The following is a 21,143-nucleotide window of genomic DNA, read 5'->3' as shown; positions in this document are numbered from 1 at the left end:
GGGAAGAGTCAATGCACCCAGTCTACAGGACAGAAGGACGCACAAGTAACACGGACACAATGCAATACGCACCATCCATTGCTAACAGGTCCTTGGCTAAGCTTCAGGGTATCTATGAATCCTCCCATAGTGCTGTCTGTAGGCAGGAGGGTACACACCTCTCCTAAGAGTCTCAAACAAAATCAGGATATATGTAGAAGAGGATGAATGAAGCAGAACCTGACTTCGTGAAGGAGTCTGGGGAGGGGGCGCGGAGAAAGTAGACATGACTGAGGCTTAGGAGAAAGGTGCAGGAAAGGACAACCAGGCAGGGTCATCATCCCATGCAAGATGCAGAGACATGCAAAGCAGCAGGATGCGCTTCAAGAAGCAGCAGCAATTGCATGGCAGGAGCCCGGGGATGTGGGGAGTGGAGCAGGTGGTGAGCTGAATTGGTCTCTAGGAATTTGGGGTGAAGAGCAAAACGTTTTGGTGACAGTATCAATGTGGACAGAGATCAGAAACACAATGAGCTAAGTAAGGTCAGAGAAAAATAATACAGTATGATTTCACTTGTATGAAGTTGAAAAACATATAAAACTAAACAATCTTTTTTACAGGGATACACACCTCTGGAAAAACAACAACAACGACAACAACAACAAAGAAACAGCAGAAATAACGATCATTATCACAAGTAATAATCACAAAAATTCAGGAAAGCGTGATCTCTTGGGTTGGGGGAAGGAAATGGGTATGGGGGGGGGGTGGGTCACAGGTAACAAATATAATTTGGGTGGTGGGCACTACCACTGTTCATGGTACCAAGAATCTTCACACTTTTCAGACAATTTGTAAGTATTATTTTGCATCTATTCCATAATTAATTTTTTCTTAATTTAAAGAGAAAAATGCACCTCTATGGACAAAGACTAGAAAGACGCATGGAAAACAGAAGTAGCTGTTTTGTTAAAGTTGCAGATTCTAACACATGGGCTAAAAGCCTTTTTTTTTTTAATTTTTATTTTTTTTTAATTTAAATCCAAGGCAGTTAACATATAGTGTAATAATGATTCCAGGAGAATTTAGTGATTCATCACTTACATACAACACCCAGTGCTCATCCTAACAAGTGCCCTCCTTAATGCCCACCACCCATTTAGCCCACCCCCCACCCAACGCCCTGCCAACAACCTCAGCTTGTTCTCTGTTTTTAAGAGTCTCTTATGGTTTGTCTCTCTCTGTTTTCATATTATTTTTGCTCCCCTTATGTTCATCTGTTTTGTATCTTAAATTCCATATATGAATGAAATCATATTTGTCTTTCTCTGACTTATTTCACTTAGCATAATACACCCAAGTTCCATTAAAAGCCTTTTAATATTGTTTTAAAGTATAAGCTCTAACAAAGCCCTATAATATTTTAATACTGTTTTTTTAATGTTTATTGTTTATTTTTGAGACAGAGACTGAGTGTAAGCGAGGGATGGACAGAGAGAGAGGACGACACAGAATCCGAAGCAGGCTCCAGGCTCTGAGCTGTCAGCACAGAGCCCGACACGGGGCTTGAACCCACAAACCATGAGATCATGACCTGAGCTGCAGTCAGACGCTTAACTGACTAAGCCACCCAGTCACCCCTAATATTGTTTTAAAATGTAGAAGAAAATATCAGAACAAAGAACTGTAGATTCTTCAGCTACAGTCCCATAAAGAACTGACTTATCTGTCAGGTTCCCGGGTGAAAAGTCTAATTCCTGGGGCAAGAAAAGTATATGGTAAGCCTAGAACAGCTCATCACATAGGAGCACAGGTAAGGGAGCTCTCAAAACTAGTGTAGCTATGTCAAAGGACTCAGGAGTCAGCCTGAAGAAGATTCCACTTGCCAACAATGAGATAAACTGAGCATTGAAAAGAATATTAACTACATCCTGAAGGATGCTAGGGAACATCAAGTCATCATTTTGAAAAATCAGCCCTGATTCTTTCCCTTTATCTGCCTTTTCTATAAGAACCATACCTTGGCATACTCAAACAGATGAAGGCAAGGCCTTCTTTGCAGAAAAATCTAATAAATGCAGAAGGCATGATAGAATATCAGAATTTTATGATTCCCAATGGAATAATAAATATATTCAATGAGCACCGATGGCTGATAAAATCATCAGGTGAAAGACTGATGGGGAACCTGGATGGGACTGGTAGCACCTAAATCCACAGATCAATCTTAATATCACAAAGAACCAACAAGCCATCATATCTTCCAGTTGTGATACAAGAAGAGAGATGTGACATCATTGATGAAGTGTTCTAACCCTGAACAGTACTGCACTCTGTTCAAGCCTCCAGATCTAACTCCCAGCTTACAAGGGAATATAGAGGTCAGAGGCACATATGAAGTTATACCACCAGGATGCAAGTCACCAAATCCCCAAGGTATAAAATTGCAGGAGACAAATGACCCGATTTGTTCAACAAATAAAATGCAGCAGGCAGAAGGTAGTAGAGAGGTAATCTACAGACTGAGAGATTTCAGAGAGATCATCCAAATGCAATGTGTGGATTGTGTCTAGATTCTGATGTGAATAAACCAACGGTTAAGGGAAAAAAAATCATGAGACGATCAAGGAAATCCAAACACTAAGTGGATATTTGATGATATTAAGGAAGTACCGTTAATTTCATTTGAGGTATACTGGTTTCATTTTAGGTATACTGGTTTCTTTAAGACTTCTTATACTTAAGGATACATACTGAAGTATTTACACAGGATATGCTGTGATATCAGATTTGCTTATAAATAATCTAGCGAGGGAGGAAGAAAAAGCAGGAGAAGGGAGAGAGGATGTGAGTTGGTAACTGTCGCAGCTAGGAATGGGGCACATGAGGGTTCCATATACCACTCCCTCTACTTTTGTGTCTGTTTGAAAACTGCCTTAATAAAAAGCTTTGAACAAAAGAAACTGGCTCATCTGATTGAATTCAGCAGACCTCACTGACAGAAGAAACTAAGCAGGTAGCCTGCCAGCCATATGAATCCAGGACTTACCGTTCTATATTCACCTCATTGCCTCTGTCTCTAGTGTGGAAGATCATTGTATATTTACCCACATTAGGCATTGGCCGGATTATTTTCATTCTATGAAGCTCAACCCTAGAAGAATAATAGAAGTGTTTTTTTAAAAAAAGTCTATCCCACTTCATCTACCACTAGATACTTAAGAAGAATCATTTGCAAAAATTTACATATATGCACACACACACACACAAACACACACACACACACAGTCACACAGAGCTTGATTATTAGGATATTAGAATATTAAAATTAGGATATTAAAAAAAAGCAATCTTTTAACATCCGGCCTCAGGCAGCAAGTCTATAAAAGAATCACATTTAACCTTTATTATTGGGGTACAAAGGGGAGGTGTCAATTTATAGTTTGTCATTTTCTAAAACACCTCAGGAAACTTTTATGTTCAAGTCATTGGTTTATTCATAGTTATTAGTCAAGAACAACTCTGGAGACCATGATGTTCTTCTCAAATGAAAGCAAAACTGGGGTCTCCCCCCTGCCTTGAAGCTGAGGAGGATCAAGAAGATAGTGAAGTCACATAATACATGCAAGATTCTATTAGTCATCCCATCTGGACAGTGAAATGATTTGGGGAACATGAGGGATACTGTTTACCTCTAGTCCTTGCTACTCTTGCCCAGAAATCTATCAGGTGCCCTGTGTTTACTTCATAAGCCACAGCCACACAGGCTGCCAATGGGCCGGGCCTTAAAGTACTGATGCCCATCACTATGACCATTCCTATGGAGCCTGTGGTGAGGGAAATCCATTCTCTCCTGCCAGAAACATTCCAGAGACTCTCAGCCGAGACATGGGAGCAAGACCAACATGGAGCCCTGGCTCCTTCACACTAAAGCACTGGGGCAGTTCTGGCAGTCACACATCTATTACTTCAGAACCCCAGCTAAGAAATCTCCTTCAGAGGGGCACCTGGGTGGCTCAGTCGGTTGAGCATCCGACTTCGGCTCAGGTCATGATCTCACAGCTCAGGAGTTCGAGCCCCATGTTGGGCTCTGGGCTGACAGCTCAGAGCCTGGAGCCTGCTTCTGCTTCTGTCTCCCTCTCTCTCTGCCCCTAACCCACTCGCATTCTGTCTCTGTCTCTCTCAAAACTAAAGAAACATTAAAAAATAAAATAAAATAAAAAAGAAATGTCCTTTCTAAGAGGCAACAGTAGGAGGAAAGAGGGTCTCCCAATAGCCCCAAAAGCCTTATTATTAGAAGTCTGAAGATACTCGCCTCAATTGAGGCTACTGAATACTTATTCTTGGGAGCTAGGGATAAGACTGGGTCACAAAACCCAAGTTTGGCAGGGAGGGGGGAGCTGAGAGAAGAGTCCAGACATACTCCCTTTGAGCCCCCAGAGCAGAAAGTAGTGCAAGAGAACCTGAGAGTAATGCCAGCAGCCCTGAGTCTGGCTGGGGTGTCAGGCCAGCAGTTGCTCCCAGTGTGGGGGGCTGGCTAATGCATAAGGGTGAAAGGGAATCTTGGTCTGATCCTGGGTGTGCCACTCCTCACAGGCTGTTGGCATTCTCTGCTCTGGAAATTGAGAACTGTGCCAGGATTCCCTGGTGTCTGGTCAAAAGCACAGGCTTATAGGAGTGTCTGGGTGGCTCAGTTGGTTAAGCATCAGACTTTGGCCTAGGTCATGATCTTGTAGTTCCCGAGTTCGAGCCCCGCATCAGGCTCTGAGCTGACAGCTGTTGCAGACTCTGTGTCTCCCTCTCTCTCTCTGCCCCTCCCCCACTCAGGGTCTGTCTCTCTCTCTCTCTCTCTCTCTCTCTCTCTCTCTCTCTCTCAAAAATAAATAAACATTAAAAAAAAAAAAAAAAAGCTACAGGCTTACAATAGGCTCTCTGGCCACTTTCCTCAAATTGTAGTTTTGCAGAGTTCTGGACCCTGTCTCTGTAAGTAATACCCACCAAGTCCGCAGAAACCCCCATCGACACTTCTGGTCTCTAAACACCCGCGAGCCAGAAACAAACGACCCTCCATCATTTCTGAACTGCCAATGGCGAACGGCAATTTGGGCCATCCCGCCCTCCCCCTGCCCCCTGCCCCCTTTTAAGCCGGACTCCACGGCCTTATGACCTGCTGGACTGGCATCTAGAGGAACTGTCCACAAATGAGGGTTTCCAGAGCCACCACTGATAGACAGCAGAGCCCCATGAAGGGGACCTATCCCTGTTGTTCACCTGAGTCTGAGGTCATCGTCTTCGCCTCCCCATCCCCAGTAGTTGTTAGAGAATCCATTCACCTTGAAAAATTGCTCTCTGCTTAGGGCAGTAACACCCCCAAAATATCCGTTGTAACGTAACCTGGAGCAAAAGAGAGGAGAGAGAAGGTAACATTAGCACAAGGCCGTCTGTTCTCCACACACTCTTCAGAAATCTCTATTTCAGGCCTGGCATTCTAGGAACAGTCTGAGGACCATGCACTTTCATCCATCCACTCCTACTTGACATCCACCTCCCCCAACGTTCCTGGCCTTCCCTGTCTGCCCTTCTTTCCTGTCGACGTAAGTGCTCACGTCCGCTCACTAAGCAAAGTGCTATCCACCTGTTACTGTGAATGTTTGTGTGTGGAGGTCTACAGAGGTACCTGTAAATGTGCAGCACGACATCAGGGTGAACAACAGATTTCATCTCACGTGCCAATCCAGTGAATAGTAATGGCTGCCAAAGGCATGGGGTTAAGGATTCTGAGGCAGCCTCCAGGTTCAGCATGAATGAATGCCATGATGAATATACTGTTTTTTTATTTTTACTTTTTTTTTTTTTTTTTGGCGGGGGTCAGGTAGAGAGGACACAGCTCCTGCACACACTTTGTATGCAAACTCCACTTCTCTGCATGCAAATCTCCATCTCATTGTCTGCGTGGTGGAGAAGCCAAGGCACCTCAACAATCCTGAGGTTTCTGGCTTGGATAACAAGGTAGATGACACAGTCTTTAAAAAAAAAAAAAAAAAGAGGGGCGCCTGGGTGGCTCAGTCGGTTAAGCATCCGACTTTGGCTCAGGTCATGATCTCACGGTGTGTGGGTCCGAGCCCCGCATTGGGCTCTGTGCTGACAGCTCAAAGCCTGGAGCCTGCTTTGGGTTCTGTGTCTCCCTTTTTCTCTGCCCCTCCCCCACTTGTGCTCTGTCTCTCTGTCTCTCAAAAATAAATAGATGTAAAAAAAAAAAAGTTAAAAAAAAAAAGAGTACACAGAACAATAAGAGGAAAACAGTGAATTATGTTTTGGATAAGCTGAATTTGAGATACCCCTAGTGCTTTTGCTAGTGGGCAAAAGGATATAGGGTTCAAGTTCAAAAGAGAAGAGTGGCTACAGATACGGCTTTGGAACTAAGATGTCAAGAGGCAGTAGCTGAAGGGGCAGGAGTAGGAGACATGGCCTGAAGACAACATAGTAGGTGATAAGAGAGCACAGAGTGGAGCTATGTGGATACGATAAGAAAAAGGGAAGGGAGAAGAGGTCAAGAAGGACCTTGAGAGGTCAGAGAGCACCTCCCAGTCATACGGACTCTTATGGATTACTGGCACACAAATTAGCATATCTGAGAAATAAAGATAACCCCTGAATATCACACTGTAACAATTCAGAAATGCAAATGAGGGCAGCTTAATAACTTAGATGTTACTAAATAAAAAGGTATGAATATATGGAGAATTTCTAACTTTAATTAACTTCACTTCAAAGTATTCCAGGACCAATTAAATATTTCTGCTTTGCAGAGCACCTGGGCAACTCAGTAGGTTAAGCATCCAACCCTTGATTTTGGCTCAGGTCATGGTCTCACATTTGTGAGATAGAGCCCCACATTGGGCTCTGTGCTATCAGCAGATAGCTAGGGATTCTGTCTCTCCCTCTGTCTCTTATCTCCCTCCCCCACTTGCACTCTCTCTCTCTCAAAATAAATAAAAATACACTTTAAAAAACAAACAAAAGGAAAGATCAATAAACACATAGGCATTGCTATCTAACAGGTGGAGTCAGTCCCAAAAGCCAATTTGTAATTCAGCTATTTCTATGTTCTGAGTATAGATGGGGAGGCCCTGTTTAACCCACAGGGGAATAGATTTACTTATAACCCCTCAACCTAAAATTCTAGAAAATGGTATTACAACAACCTAAAGTAAACAAAAGGAATGCAGGGCTCAGAAAGCAGCTGTTACTGGCCAAGACACCCACTGCAGTGACTTGAAGCCCTGGCCACTGGACTCTGACAAGGGATTAAGGACCTGAGACCAGCAGCTTCATCAGGACACGGAGCAGCATCACTGCCCAGGCACAACCTGCCAAGCACCAACAATGGGTCACCAGAAGAGAACCAGCATCACTGATTTGGGAGTGATGTATTAAATAACCACTATCCACTGTGTGCAAAACCGCTGGCTAGATGCTGTAACAGGTAGGCCCTGCCCTCAAAGAGATTATGGTCTAACGCAAGAGGCAAACTTCATCAGCGTTCTGAGGAAGGAGATGCCGTGCATCAGGGGGCCAGCAGGTGGGTCTGGGAGGATTCAGATAGGTAGGAAAATGGGGAAACTCTTGGTGGTCAGAACTCCATGAGGAAAAGTGGAGAGAGACACAAAGGAGGGCTGTCTGGGAGCACCCAGAAAGCAGTGCAGATGCAGTGGGAGGTGCCGTAAGAAAGGTTTAAGGAACTCTTAGTTTCCCAGCTGTTTCTTAGATGGCTAACGTCTACGTGTTTATTGATCTTTGCTTTTGGTTTTTCTTCTTACCAGGAAAAGCTTAAATATTAAATTGGCCTTGGAACGTTTTTTTTTTTTTTTTAAAGGGCTGTAAGCCCCAACGGTAGGGAAAAAATCATCATAAAATAACAGTAGAGTCCTTGAAGAAAGCAGGCAGGTACCAAAGGAATTCTTGGCAGTAAAATTTCCCACAGGCTGGTCCAGGGCTTCATCACTGATCCATAGTCAGTAGGATAAACAAGATTTATTTCTGGCCTCATCAGAGTCTGAGACAGGGCAAATTACTTCAAGTTCTTCCCTCTGCAGGGTAAAAACTTCTTGTACTTCTCCTCATGGGGCTGTGGTAACAATGATTAAAGCTAAAGTGGGTGGGGTTTTAAGCTCTGTGACTCAGTGAAACGTAGTGACCAGCAGGGAGAAGACACTTAGCTACCTTCAACCCCACCTGGCCTCCAGGCAAATAGAGGGGCTTTGCCCAAAGTAACAAAGGTAAGAAGTAGGTAAGTGGAGATAAGAGCAATTCCTACATTACTTGCACTCACCTCTCTCTGGCCCCAGAAGATGAGGCGGTTTACATGATTCATATAAAGAAGAAGAAAAATGTAAATAACAAACAACCAGGACCAGAGGAAAACTTAAATCAGAACAGAAGATTAACATGGGAAATATATTAGAACTCTGATCTACAGATAGATTCTTCTCTCAGCTTCTGAAAGAAAGCCATGGGTTTGGCTCAGAACTTCTTACATCCAGATCAGAAGAGAAGACACATTCAATCACCTGATTCCCATTAAGAAAACCCTGCCAGGTACTCAAAGACGACAAAGGCTCTCTGATATCTAGTTATAAAAGAAATGTCTGGCCAGTTACGAGAACAAATCAAAACATCAAGATTCATACAGGGGCTGTTTTTAGAGTAAGTAGCATCTGATTGTGGCATTGAAGTTTTGCTGAAAATTTATTTCCAGCAGAAAAGCCCAAGAATTCAGATTCTTGAAGTCTGGCTTAAAAAAAAAAAATCTAGAATCCCAACAGAAAGCCTTTAAACAATCCCGTGTAGCTACACTCTGAAATAAACAACGAAAACAATCTTGTGTGATTATAATGTCTTGTCACAGATGTTCAGAAAGAATTGGACCCTATGAAAGGGTCAAAGTACAGGTATTCTGTGTTATATACATGGTGATAGCTTATTAATTTTATGCAGATGGTTGACATGCTTCTGAAAATGCCAAGGTACCCCGACATAATAAGCTGCTTTCTTCCATGCAGAGGTGGCTCTAGGAGACCAGAAAACAAAACGTCCAGGTAAGAATCAGGATATAATTCCTCAAAGGAAAAAAATCCTGTGATTCTCTTCCAGACCCCTCCCCTGCCCTCTGGCCCCACCAACCCTGCCTAATTCAGGAGCATGGCATCTCCTCTCCCAGCTTCTCCCCTCTGCCTCGCTCCACTCAATACACTAAAGGCCAGCAATGAGCTTTCTCCTGTCATTCTGCAGCTGTAACCATGGGTCAGATGCCCCCCAGTCCCTTCCACAGGAAATCCAACTTCCTCAGCAGACTGAACGAGGCCTGCATAATCTGCCTACCCTCATCTCTTGCCTCTCCTCCCTCCACCATCCCAGACATTCATTTTCCAGCCCGAATGAACTACCTGCGTTTCCCCCCAAAACCACGCCATGTTCTCTCTTGCTTCCACGTCTTGGAAGCTGGGAAACTCCCACTGTTGCACAAGATGAAGGTGCCATGTTCTCTGGGGAAGAGCTTTAGACCCTTCTGTAAGTGTTTCTTAAAGACCTTGTGTGCTCACCCATTGTGGCTTATTCTAGGCATTTGGTTATATCCCAAGTGTACATGGGGCTTGGGTTCAAAGTCAGTAAGGCTGAACAGAAGCTATGTGTCTGCTCAGAGGTGGAGGGGATGGAAACGAAGATAGAAATGATGGTGTCTACGCAATTCTCACAGTGGTTGTGAGAGTGAGGAACTTGTCCTGGGTGTCCTGCCCCTGAACAGACTATTCAGTGGATATGCCCTTCCCCACTCTCCCTCAGAACCCTGGGAAGATGTCACAGTCTGAAAAGAAGAGTCAGTTTCACAACAGAGGCCTAAACGTTGACCGAAGGGGCATGCCCTCGTTGCCTGCTAGAAGGGGAAGTCAGGGACACCTACTCAGTGTGGACTTGCTTGTGAAAGCTGCACCGTGGGGGCGCCGTGGGCGGGGCTGGCCCTCATTTGCAATGCCTGGATTGCCTTACCTATCCTGTTCTTTCCCTTCCTCTTTCATCCTCTACCAGGGTTGGTAGAATTCCTGTTTTGAACTCTAACTGATACGTCCTGGACCATTTTTCCTGTTCTTTATTTTTCTATAATAGTCTGGACACTACGCCCCCCACAGCTTTGATGACAACAGAGCGAGTTTCTCCGCCTACGCAAGCCCTGGGCAGAGCCACTGTACCGCTTACCTGTACCCAGTGCTGTTCCGGCCAACCACCAGATGCTTGGGCTGCTCCTCACACTTATAAATGTTCAAGTCGTTCTCGGGGACCAGGTCCACATCGTGGAAAATAAAGCAGTCCCAGTTTTCATCCTTGAGAGCTTCTAGATAGCCCACATTCAAGAGTTTGGCTCGATTAAACTTTTTACTTCCAGCCTATAGATACAGAAATTAAAACTTGAAAAGCTTCAGAGATAAGGTTTCACACCATGCCTCTCTTCAGTTCAGAGGCAAGAGCTGGAATTATTCTTTCCAAAGCACAAGAATATACTTGTGACATGAAGATCTAACAGAGTAGATGTGATCATAAATGACCACTTGCTTGTGTGTTTGTTTTTTTTTCATATATATTTACATTCTAAAAGCTATAAACATGCCTTGAAATGGACAGTTGCTGTTTAATGCGTATAGAGTTTCAGTTTTGCAAGGTGAGTAATTTCTAGAGAGTGCTTATACAATACTGTGAATATACTTCACACTACTGAACTGTATGCTTAAAAACAGTTAAGATGCACTTTTAGTGACTGTGAACCTGGGGAGATTCCGGCAGGGCTCAGGGTGTCAGATTTCACTGTTCTCCCAGCCCATCAACCTTGCCTTGAAGCCCCTCAATAAAATGGTTTGATCCAAAAAAAAAAAAAAAAAGTTAAGATACTAAATTTCATGTATATTTCACCACATTTTTTAAAAGGTCATACTTTTAAAATACAAATAAAAATAACTCAAAAAATTTTTTTTAAAAACATACATTTATTCCACATAAAACCATAAACCTTCTTACATGGTAGTCATGCCAATTACCATCATTGCTTTACTGTTTAACTTCTAGCTAATCCAATCTTACCCTATGTAACAAATTTGCACTAAGCTTCTAAGAGACACAGCTTGCCAGAAAAACAAAAACAAAAAAACAAAAAAACAAGAAATCTGGACCTATAAACAGAAGTTATTGGGGTGAGGGGTGGCTCAGTCAGTTAAGCGTCCAACTTCAGCTGAGGTCATGATCTCACGGTCCGTGAGTTCGAGCCCCGCATCAGGCTCTGTGCTGACAGCTCCCGAGCCTGGAGCCTGCTTCAGATTCTTTGTCTCCTCTCTGCCCCTCCCCTGCTTACATTGTCTCTCTCACTCTCAAAAATAAACAAACATTAACATTTAATGCCAGAAGGTAATCCTCATAGTGACCTCATGGAAAGGGATTCATCACTGGGTAAGAAGAGAACACAATTCAAACAATAATATGAACAAAGCTATGTAGTATGAAAAAGATTTTACGGAATTAATTTTTTATGGCTATTTGGATCAAATTCCTTATGAATAAATTCCAGTTTAATAAACAGTTTATCATAACAGAAGTACAGGCAATTCTCAAGTTACCACAGTATTTTCCTGAAAAGAATAACAAAGCACACATATTTCTTTCTAGTCACAAAATACTGTACATTGGGGGTTGGTGTCCTGAGTAAGGATGGAGAATGACTAACAATGTTAAAAACAAAAATAAGCATAAACCAATAGTAAAATTTTGTTTCAAATCCTAAAAAATGGCCCCTGGTTATTAAAAAGTATACACTGCAGAACTGCATCTTCTGATTTGTCAAAAGTTGTCCTAAAACAAATACTGCTGGTTATAAAATGCAGTTAATGATTTTGAATATGAAGCATGCAGTTAATGATTTTGCATTCTTGTCATCTGTAAGGATTTGAGGGGAAATTATTTGGATGGTCTGGGACAATTTGGGGGAGCTAGACACGGATATTTAAGTGGATATCTTATTTTTTTTTCAATAAACATTAATACCAAATACAGGCATCTTTCATCAGCCACTCTACTTAGAGCTAAATTCTTCAACGTTTTTTTTTTTTTTTTTTTTTTTTTTTGGGACAGAGAGAGACAGAGCATGAACGGGGGAGGGGCAGAGAGAGAGGGAGACACAGAATCGGAAACAGGCTCCAGGCTCCGAGCCATCAGCCCAGAGCCTGACGCGGGGCTCGAACTCACGGACCGCAAGATCGTGACCTGGCTGAAGTCGGACGCTTAACCGACTGCGCCACCCAGGCGCCCCTTTTTTTTCAACGTTTTTTTTATTTTTTTTATTTTTGGGACAGAGAGTAGAGCTAAATTCTTCAAAAGCAGCCTACACTTATCACTTACTGTATACCTACTAAATTGTCCTCTGGAAGCCTAATACCTGAGTTGAGAAAGCGAAAACGAAACATAAAATGTTTTATATAATAAAAGTTATAGTCAGAAGGGAGGAAACAGTCCTAGAACTCCATGGCTATTAACACAGTAATCTGTAGGATCCCCTGCCTAGATCCCCACTGAATAGCGATGCTCAATAATGAAAAATTCCAGCATCTCATCGTGCAGCGTATAGCAGCTGCAGGAGGAAATATAAGGTAAATCTCAGGAGAAAATCTTTGGGCAGTCATTGGCTAACACAGAAGGGCTCACACAGACAAAAATAAAACAAACCAGACTTCCTCCAGAGGTTCACGTCAGAGGCAGTAAAATTCCCAGCACTTAGTCTGATTATTCCACACTCTGAGACAAGAATTTCCTTTACTCCTTTCATGGATAAATGAGGTAGGAGACCTTTTCTTTGGTGACAGTTTGGTGCTCCTTTTACCTAAGATACCCAGAGGGCCAAGTCCCTCGGTCTCTCCTCACAGAGAGGAGGACTGGGAGGGCAGAGCCTGGGTGTGCCCCCCACACTCACCTGGTGGATGACGTAGATGCCATAGTCCAGCTGCTGCCTCTGCAAGAAGGGATGGAGGTGTTCGAGCAGGTACAGCAGGTGTTTCTCTCGGTTCCGGTGTGGAATGAGGATGGCGACCCGCTGGGAAGCCTTACATTCCTCAGGGTGATACCGGCCTCTGTGCACTTTGGGATTTTTTGCCTCCACTTCTTCCAGAGTGAGATCTGGTTTGAAAACGAGCTTGTTTTGGCCCCCTACAAGAAAAACAGGACACAGGAAAGAACAGTAGCTGTCTCATCATGGGCTGACAGGGTTATATGAGCACTGACCTAAAGCCTTTAGAACACTGCCCAGCACACAGTGAGGACCATGAGTGTCAGCTTTTATTATTATTACTTTAAAGCCTCTTTTGGTCATGAACTATAACTAGAGTCATGTGACCCAGGGTATTTTCTGCAAAAGCAAGTAAATGACATATGAGAGCATTCTCTTGTGGCGGGGTAACCAACTCTGGGTCTGTGATTCATCCATACAGAGGAGATGCATCTGTCCCACTGACCATGGTCAAGAGCCAAGATCAGGGCTAGACTGAATAACTTCAAATTTGCTCAATCCCCTTTTCCTTTTCTTTTTTTTTTTTTTTTAAATTTTTTTTTTTTTTTAACATTTATTTATTTTTGAGACAGAGAGAGACAGAGCATGAACGGGGGAGGGTCAGAGAGAGGGAGACACAGAATCTGAAACAGGCTCCAGGCTCCGAGCCGTCAGCACAGAGCCTGACGCGGGGCTTGAACTCACTGACCGCGAGATCATGACCTGAGCCGAAGTCGGCCGCCCAACCGACTGAGCCACCCAGGCGCCCCTCCTTTTCAAAATTAAAACTCAAGAGCATTCCATGGAATCAAGCTCATGGTCAAGGCCATTTTCCCATTCTTTCCATGAGCTCCTGGGAGCTATCCTAGCTCCCTGAAGGTAAAAACCATGAAAGGACGGGGCGCCTGGGTGGCGCAGTCGGTTAAGCGTCCGACTTCAGCTCAGGTCACGATCTCGCGGTCCGTGAGTTCGAGCCCCGCGTCAGGCTCTGGGCTGATGGCTCGGAGCCTGGAGCCTGGAGCCTGTTTCTGATTCTGTGTCTCCCTCTCTCTCTGCCCCTCCCCCGTTCATGCTCTGTCTCTCTCTGTCCCCAAAATAAAAAACGTTGAAAAAAAATTAAAAAAAAAAAAAAAAAAAAAACCATGAAAGGAAATAGCAACTAGCCTCCTGCCTAACCCAGCAGTAACATGTATGTGCAACATCGCAATTCTCCCATTGTGCATGGTAGCAGACATCCCAGTGGAGCATTTGCTCAGCGAGTCTGGACACAGCCTAACTGGATGAAACCCAGCGCCACCCATGAGACAACCGACCTCATGCAAGGCTTTACAGATCAGGCTGAAGACACTGGCCCTCCTCCTCAATCTGAATTAACAGGGAATACTGACTGGTAAGAGAAGAGGCAGAGCTTTGGATAGAGAACTCAGCCACGCTTTTTTTTAATTCCATTTATACTGGCCGGGCCGTAACATCTCAAGATGCTTGCATGTTGTGCCGTCCTCTCCTGAACAAAGCAGTCACAGCCCCCTCCAATGTGTAAGTCACCACGCCTTGCTCCGTGTGACCACTGCTGTCCTGGCCACGGCTGCTTAGACCAGGCTCCAGTGTCCGTGAAGTGGCTGAAAGACTCGGCCTAATGGCACCAAGGGCAAATAACTGCTTCCAGCCACCTACAGACAACAACCAGCCTCTAGGAAAGAGCCTTTCCTGAAGATGTGACACATGGAGTTGGCAGGCAGAAATGCCCTAAAAACAAACAGTAGGAAAGGGAGTAATGTGAAAGGCAAGCTACCAGAGCTGCTGCCAGGCCGTAGAGCAGCCGGAAGATGATGGTGTGGCTGTTGAGATGGCTTCCCATGTAGCCTGTTATCAAGCCCCACCATGTGAGTTAACCCACGCCTCTATTCTTGGCCCCTGAAAGAGCCCCATGCGACAAGTCTGATATAAGCTAGTCCCCTTGCTCACTTTCTCATTGTCTTAACTTTTCAGGTGCCCTACCCTTCTAGAGCCTGCTTCCATTCACTATTAGTCTCCCTACCACTCCCTTGGGATCTTCTCCAATTTTGTTTCTTCTTGGGTCACTAATGGCCCATGTTACTTCATCACTACTTTTGTCACCTTCTTAATCCAGGTACTTCCTCAGTATTATGTCATGGCCCATGTATTTTTATGAAAACTTTAATTGCTTAAATATGTTGTGAGGATTTTGAACAAGGGAGACAGTACAGTCAGATGTGCAGTTCAATGCCTCATTTTCCTATCTCAACTTGCGTAACTTGTGAGCAGAACAATTTCCCTCAGGTAATCAGGAGTGATATTTTGTCTGTTCCATGACTGAGTAAAGAGAAGCAGTATGCCAGTAGAAACACAGCACAAGGATGTGATTCAGTGAGGAAAGAGAGTCTGCAGGTTTTCGTTCAGCTAAGAGCAAGAAGCTACCCCACGGGGGGCTACTTTAGTGTATGTACTTTTCTGAGACAGAAGGAATCTCAACTGGATTTTTGATGAACAGGAATCCACCAGGCAGACAGAGATTGAGGAAAGGCATTCTGGAGAGAGGAAACAGTATAAGGCTCAGAGGAGTATCTGGAGAACTACAAGTGCTTTGATGTTCTGGAGAATCAGAGGTCTCATATAATCCACAAAGATTCTAATATTGCTGTGGAGCTTTTCCTCTCTAATCAATGTGTTCCATAGAACCAATTTACCATTAATTTATCTATTATTATTATTTTTTTAATGTTTATTTACTTTTGAGAGAGAGAGAGAGGCAGAGTGCAAGCAGGGCAGAAAGAGAGAAAGACACAGAATCCCAAGCAGGCTCCAGGCTCTGAGCTGTCAGCACAGAGCCCAATGCCAGGCCTGCACCCACGAAACACGAGTTCATGACCTGAACTGAAGTGGGACGCTTAACCGACTGAGCCACCCAGGCACCCAAACCAATTTACTGTTAATTTAAACTGAAAGGCAAGACATCAAAGGGGAATCAGAACATACAATATATTTAAGAAATAAACACTAAAGATGACATTGAAAAACCTACTCAGTCCTGTCCCTTGACTGCATACTTCTGGCCACGGGAATGCTAACAGATGTGACATGAGTGGATTTCTCCACCTGTGCTCTTATGTCCTGTGGATGCCAGGAGAAGGACATCCTCAAGTGAGCTCATTGGTCTCAGGTGGAAAAGGTAAGACATATGGAGCAGAGCCACCAGCCTAAATCAATGCACCCCCCAGTTCATCTGGCAGACTTGTGAACGAAATACATGCCTGTGGATGTGAGACTTCTGTGGCTTGACAATAAAATTGGGTATGCTCGTATAATGGAAAACTATACATCAGCAATATAGACACATCTCACAAACATACTGTTGAACAACAAAAGCCAGACACAAAAGATTACACATCGTGTTTCTAATTATGTAAAGCTTAAAAACAGGAAAAATCTAAAGGATGGTGTTAGAATCTTGAAGTAAGGGTCATGACTGAAAGAAGCACGAGAACTCCCAGGGTTCCAGAAGGATTCCAGTTCTTTTTTTTTTTTTTTAATTTTTTTTTTTTTAACGTTTATTTATTTTTGAGACAGAGAGAGACAGAGCATGAACAGGGGAGGGGCAGAGAGAGAGGGAGACACAAAATCGGAAGCAGGCTCCAGGCTCTGAGCTGTCAGCACAGAGCCCGACGCGGGGCTCGAACTCACGGACCGCGAGATCGTGACCTGAGCTGAAGTCGGACGCCCAACTGACTGAGCCACCCAGGTGCCCCAGGATTCCAGTTCTTAATGTAACATACTGATGACACAGGTATATTCATTTTGTGAAACTTAACCAAGTTGTACACTTCTGATTTTTATGCTTTTCTGTACCTATAAATGTGATATTTAATTAATAAGTTTACACAGCACTTGAAAAAAAGAAAAAAGAACTTACTGAGGTATGGAGACACAGAAGGGCAGTTGTTGAGGTCTGCTTCTTTCACGGATGCTTCCTGAGTCAGAGTTTTTCCCTTCCCCCAGACTAGGACCTTGTTGAAATTGGCCATGAAATCCTTTGCTTTAGGAATCTCTTGAATAGCACCCACAAAGTAGTTACTGGTGGCCCACCCAAGCACTGTCAGGCATAAGAGAAAAAGCAACAGTAACCGGAACTTGTAGGAAAGGTGGAAAGTCACGAAGAAGCCCATGTCTGTTATTACGTGAGGATTATGTCTCTCTCCGCTTCACTGCAGGGGAAGCTTCGAGTTCAACTCTTGTAATCTGATGGCAAACTTGGTGACAACTGAAGATGCAATGCCTGCTTTTGTTCAGTAATTCCGCTCCAACAATCTCTGGAAGGCAATCACAAAGACATGTTGTTTCACATGGAAATCCTATCCTGAATGATTCACATCAGTGCAAACTGAAAATCTATTCCCAGTGGATCTTGACTAACAGGAATGGGAATTCTCCAATGAGGGGTTTGAGATCAGAAAATCGGATTTCAGAGGTCGAAGGTTCCAACCAACTATACATCCCAGGAGTTACCACCCAGGCTGTCTGTCACCCAAGAGGAAAAGGCATTTCCAGATGTCGCACAGGAGGAGAGGGCAAAGAGGAAGCTGTGAAAGCCTCCTCAGTACTGAGTCGGGCACGACCCAAAATACAGCTCCCCAATTTTTTCTTTAGTGGCCCCTTCCTAGCACAGCTTTAATAGACGGTTAGCAACATGTAAAAATCTTATATTTTGACTCAAAGAGAAAATAAGGAGAAAGACAAAAGCTCTTCTCTGTGACAGCTAGAAAAACACGTTCCTCAACAACAGGCATTAAAGTCCAGGATGTTGCAGCTATAAATGTTACATTCACAACGAGGCACTGGCACAGGGCACATCCCAACAGGTGAGGGTGAGGGCAAGAAACATAAGAGAAGGCCAAGACAGGAGCTCAGTAATCTGTAAGACTAACAGGTGGAACTACAGTGCAGTGTTTAAGATCAGTGGTTTGGATTTAGGCAGAAACTACAGCTCCACCACGTATCAGCCATGACACCTCAAGTCAGTCACTTGACTAACTTCAGTCTCCTTACCTGTAAAATCGGGATAAAAACAGTACCTCCCTGGAGAGGTTACTGTATGACTGAACAGCCTAATGTATTAATACATAAAGTGTAGCCCATGCCTGACGCACAGCGAGCACCAACTACGTGCTGACCACCACTGTTGTTACTGTCCTGTTACTTACGTAAAGTGACTCTAAGGATAGCCAACAGGTGGGCACACTGGTGGCTGCCCCAAGCACCACTCTATCATACTGTATTTCTCACTGCCAGCTGATGAACTGCCATTCTTCACGAGCATGTGGTGGAATAGTGTGAACTCACTTCTGAAAGGTCACTATCCTCTCAGTTCTTGACAAAAATCCAGTTTCTGAAGCCACAAAGCTGATGGCCCACTCTGGACCATGTGAACATATTAAGGTGATGAAGGCTACTTGGCAAGTCCCCCAAGGACACAGCCAGCAATCCCCCCCCCCAACATGTTCTCTGCATTGCCAAAACCACATCTGCCCTCAAATTCTAAGTGTGCTATCAGAAGGGGATAGAAAATGCTAAAGCCACAGCAGCGATAATCTCCACAGCTAAACATGCCCTCAGTTAAATGGATAGTTAAATGGAGACCAAAATATTTTCTGTGCCAAGTAATAACATGAAAACAAGTATGATCAAATCTTAAATAAAAGAAAAACAGAAATAAACTGTACATGTGTATGATACCACTCAAACTACAGAAATAAAACTCCAGAGAGAAATATTAGCCAAAAGCTAACGAGAACTGCATGAAGAGTAGGGATTAGCCAAGGGTACTGTTTTCTATTTTTGGAATTTTGTATGATATACTTCTGCCCTTTTATAGTGAAAATTTAGTTGTTGAGTTTTGTCCGTTTTTTAAAATTAGACATAGGGATCCCTAGGTGGTAATTCAATGTGAAAAATAAAAACAAAACAATCTTAGCACCTCTTGAGATAGTCCCCTAGTTACTAAAGGGTAGGATTCCAAAAATTTAGCTCTAGGCTAGTTTGAAGGAAACCTAGAAAGCATTTCTCTCTAGATTCAACGTTATAAATGAAGATTAGATTCCTGAGTCAAGCCACAAATGAGATTTGACTCAGGAAGCAACTAAACACTATGGCCTGTGTTTAGGGTCTTGTGAAGGCATCATAAGAAATGATGCCGAAGGCAGTAATAACAGCTAATAAGAGTGATTGATTTGTGCATCTACTCTATGGCACGCGCTGAAGTGAAATCATTTGTATTAACTTACTTCGCCTCTCAACTTTGCAAGGTAAGAATCACTAGTCTCATTTTATAGAGGGGAAAATGAAGGGAGATTAAGGAACGTGCCCTCGACCACACAATTAGTAAGTGGTGGAGCTGGGGTCTGAACCCACAAGGCCAGGCCCAAAGCCTACCTCTGACACACCCCTCACATAGGCATTTCGATCTCTTTCCTCATCTAGGTACCTGGGTGCACCCAACACAAACCCTTAGAATATGCAGAATTCCCTTTGGCAGCCCCTCTCTCTGTCAGCCTCCTGTCCCTTTCCTTGGGACTGTGTTGGCATGGCTTTCTGTATCTGTTAAGTCTACAGGTTCCTGGGGCCAATCAGACAACATTTGGGGACTCAACTATACGAGGCTTAACTGCTAGAATTGGCAATAGTGGTTTTTTAAAGTTTTGGTTTTTTTTTTTAAATTCCAGTGAACATACTGTGTAATATTAGTTTCAGGTATACAATACAGCGATTCAACACTTCCATCTCAATCTTGGAAAATTTAGACTGAGAACACTGCTCTTCTAAAAGCTGCTTATGGAGGGATAACCCCCTGACAAGCCAAGAGATTTCTGTTCACAGAGGTACTATAGTGTTAGAAGCAGAAACGAGCAGAAAGCACACAAGTCTAGCACTCCCTCCTTTTACAGAGGGAGGAAGAGTGGTTTAGAGAGATTTATTTTTTTTTAATTTTTTTTTTAACATTTATTTATTTTTGAGACACAGAGAAAGAGAGAGAGAGCATGAACAGGGGAGGGTCAGAGAAAGAGGGAGACACAGAATCCGAAACAGGCTCCAGGCCCTGAGCTGTCAGCACAGAGACCGACGCGGGGCTCGAACCCACGGACCGCGAGATCATGACCTGAGCCGAAGTTGGACGCTTAACTGACTGAGCCACCCAGGCGCCCCTGGTTTAGAGAGATTTAAAACCTACCCAAGCAGTGGCAAGCTGGGAATAATCGCAGACTAACATAGCTAAACTGCAGCCTACAGAATTTGTCCAAAGATAAGAAATTTATTACAAAAGCAAGGAACCATTCTTAATGATTACTTCATAATTAGCTCTTCACTGCTAACTCCATTTCTTAAGACATCGATCTAGTTAAAAATAATCACTTCCCCTTTTTCCCAAGCCTTAGTGCTATCCTCAAACCAACTATACAGGGAGCCAGCACAAAGGAAGCTCAAGAGTGAGGTCTCCTTGGTACCTGGGAGTAAACATCTGAGGTGTGAAGGGTCTCTAACACTGGTCCAAAGATCTTTCAAGAGAGATCTCCTGCCCACCCTGCTTATCAGCTGAGTGACTGAGGGCAACCCCTCTCAACAACTTTATCAAGCTATTAAACATAAAGATATATATGCACTTATCTTAAAATGTTGCTATAAGAATTTAACGAGATGTTGCACCCAAACACACCTGGTACATTCCCAGGAACGTAATAGTTATCAACCAAATCTACTTACCAATGTGATTTATGCTCAAATTTTATCAGGGTGCCAAGCAACATAATGTTAAATTTGGAATTACATTATGAAGTCCAGATAATTTTCCATTTCCCTGTAATTTATTTTTCTTTTAATCTTTTTTAGTGTTTATTTATTATTGAGAGACAGAGAGTGATCATGGGAGGAGCAGAGAGAAGGAGAGACACAGAATCTGAAACAGGCTCCAGGCTCTGAGCTGTCAGCACAGAGCCTGACTTGGGGCTTGAACTCACAAACCGCGAGATCATGACCTGAGCTAAAGTCAGACGCTCAACCGACTGAGCCACCCAGG

At 43.5% G+C, this 21,143-nt stretch overlaps 1 protein-coding gene across 7 annotated transcripts in view; it reads right to left on the bottom strand.

Moving 5' to 3' along the window:
• Window positions 1-21,143, bottom strand: part of B4GALT4 (beta-1,4-galactosyltransferase 4) — a 28,453-nt gene that overhangs the window by 1,204 nt on the left and 6,106 nt on the right. For 4 of the 7 annotated variants that reach the window (XM_058731316.1, XM_058731317.1, XM_058731318.1 and 1 more), the window contains 6 exons: window positions 16,989-17,385; window positions 12,986-13,218; window positions 10,234-10,421; window positions 5,251-5,373; window positions 3,029-3,133; window positions 73-171 (listed from right to left, as the gene is read on the bottom strand). In XM_058731316.1, coding sequence (XP_058587299.1) covers window positions 73-171; window positions 3,029-3,133; window positions 5,251-5,373; window positions 10,234-10,421; window positions 12,986-13,218; window positions 16,989-17,241 — 1,001 coding nt within the window. In that variant the 5' untranslated portion in view covers window positions 17,242-17,385. Of the gene's footprint in view, window positions 1-72; window positions 612-3,028; window positions 3,134-5,250; window positions 5,374-10,233; window positions 10,422-12,985; window positions 13,219-16,988; window positions 17,386-21,143 lie in introns of those variants that run through there. The other 3 variants (XM_058731322.1, XM_058731321.1, XM_058731320.1) reach the window with 3 other exon arrangements.

Source organism: Neofelis nebulosa, chromosome 5 (genome assembly GCF_028018385.1).
Source record: "Neofelis nebulosa isolate mNeoNeb1 chromosome 5, mNeoNeb1.pri, whole genome shotgun sequence".
Classification (NCBI taxonomy): domain Eukaryota; kingdom Metazoa; phylum Chordata; class Mammalia; order Carnivora; family Felidae; genus Neofelis; species Neofelis nebulosa.
Note: the sequence above shows the minus strand (reverse complement) of the source record. Positions and strands in the feature narration are given on the sequence as shown.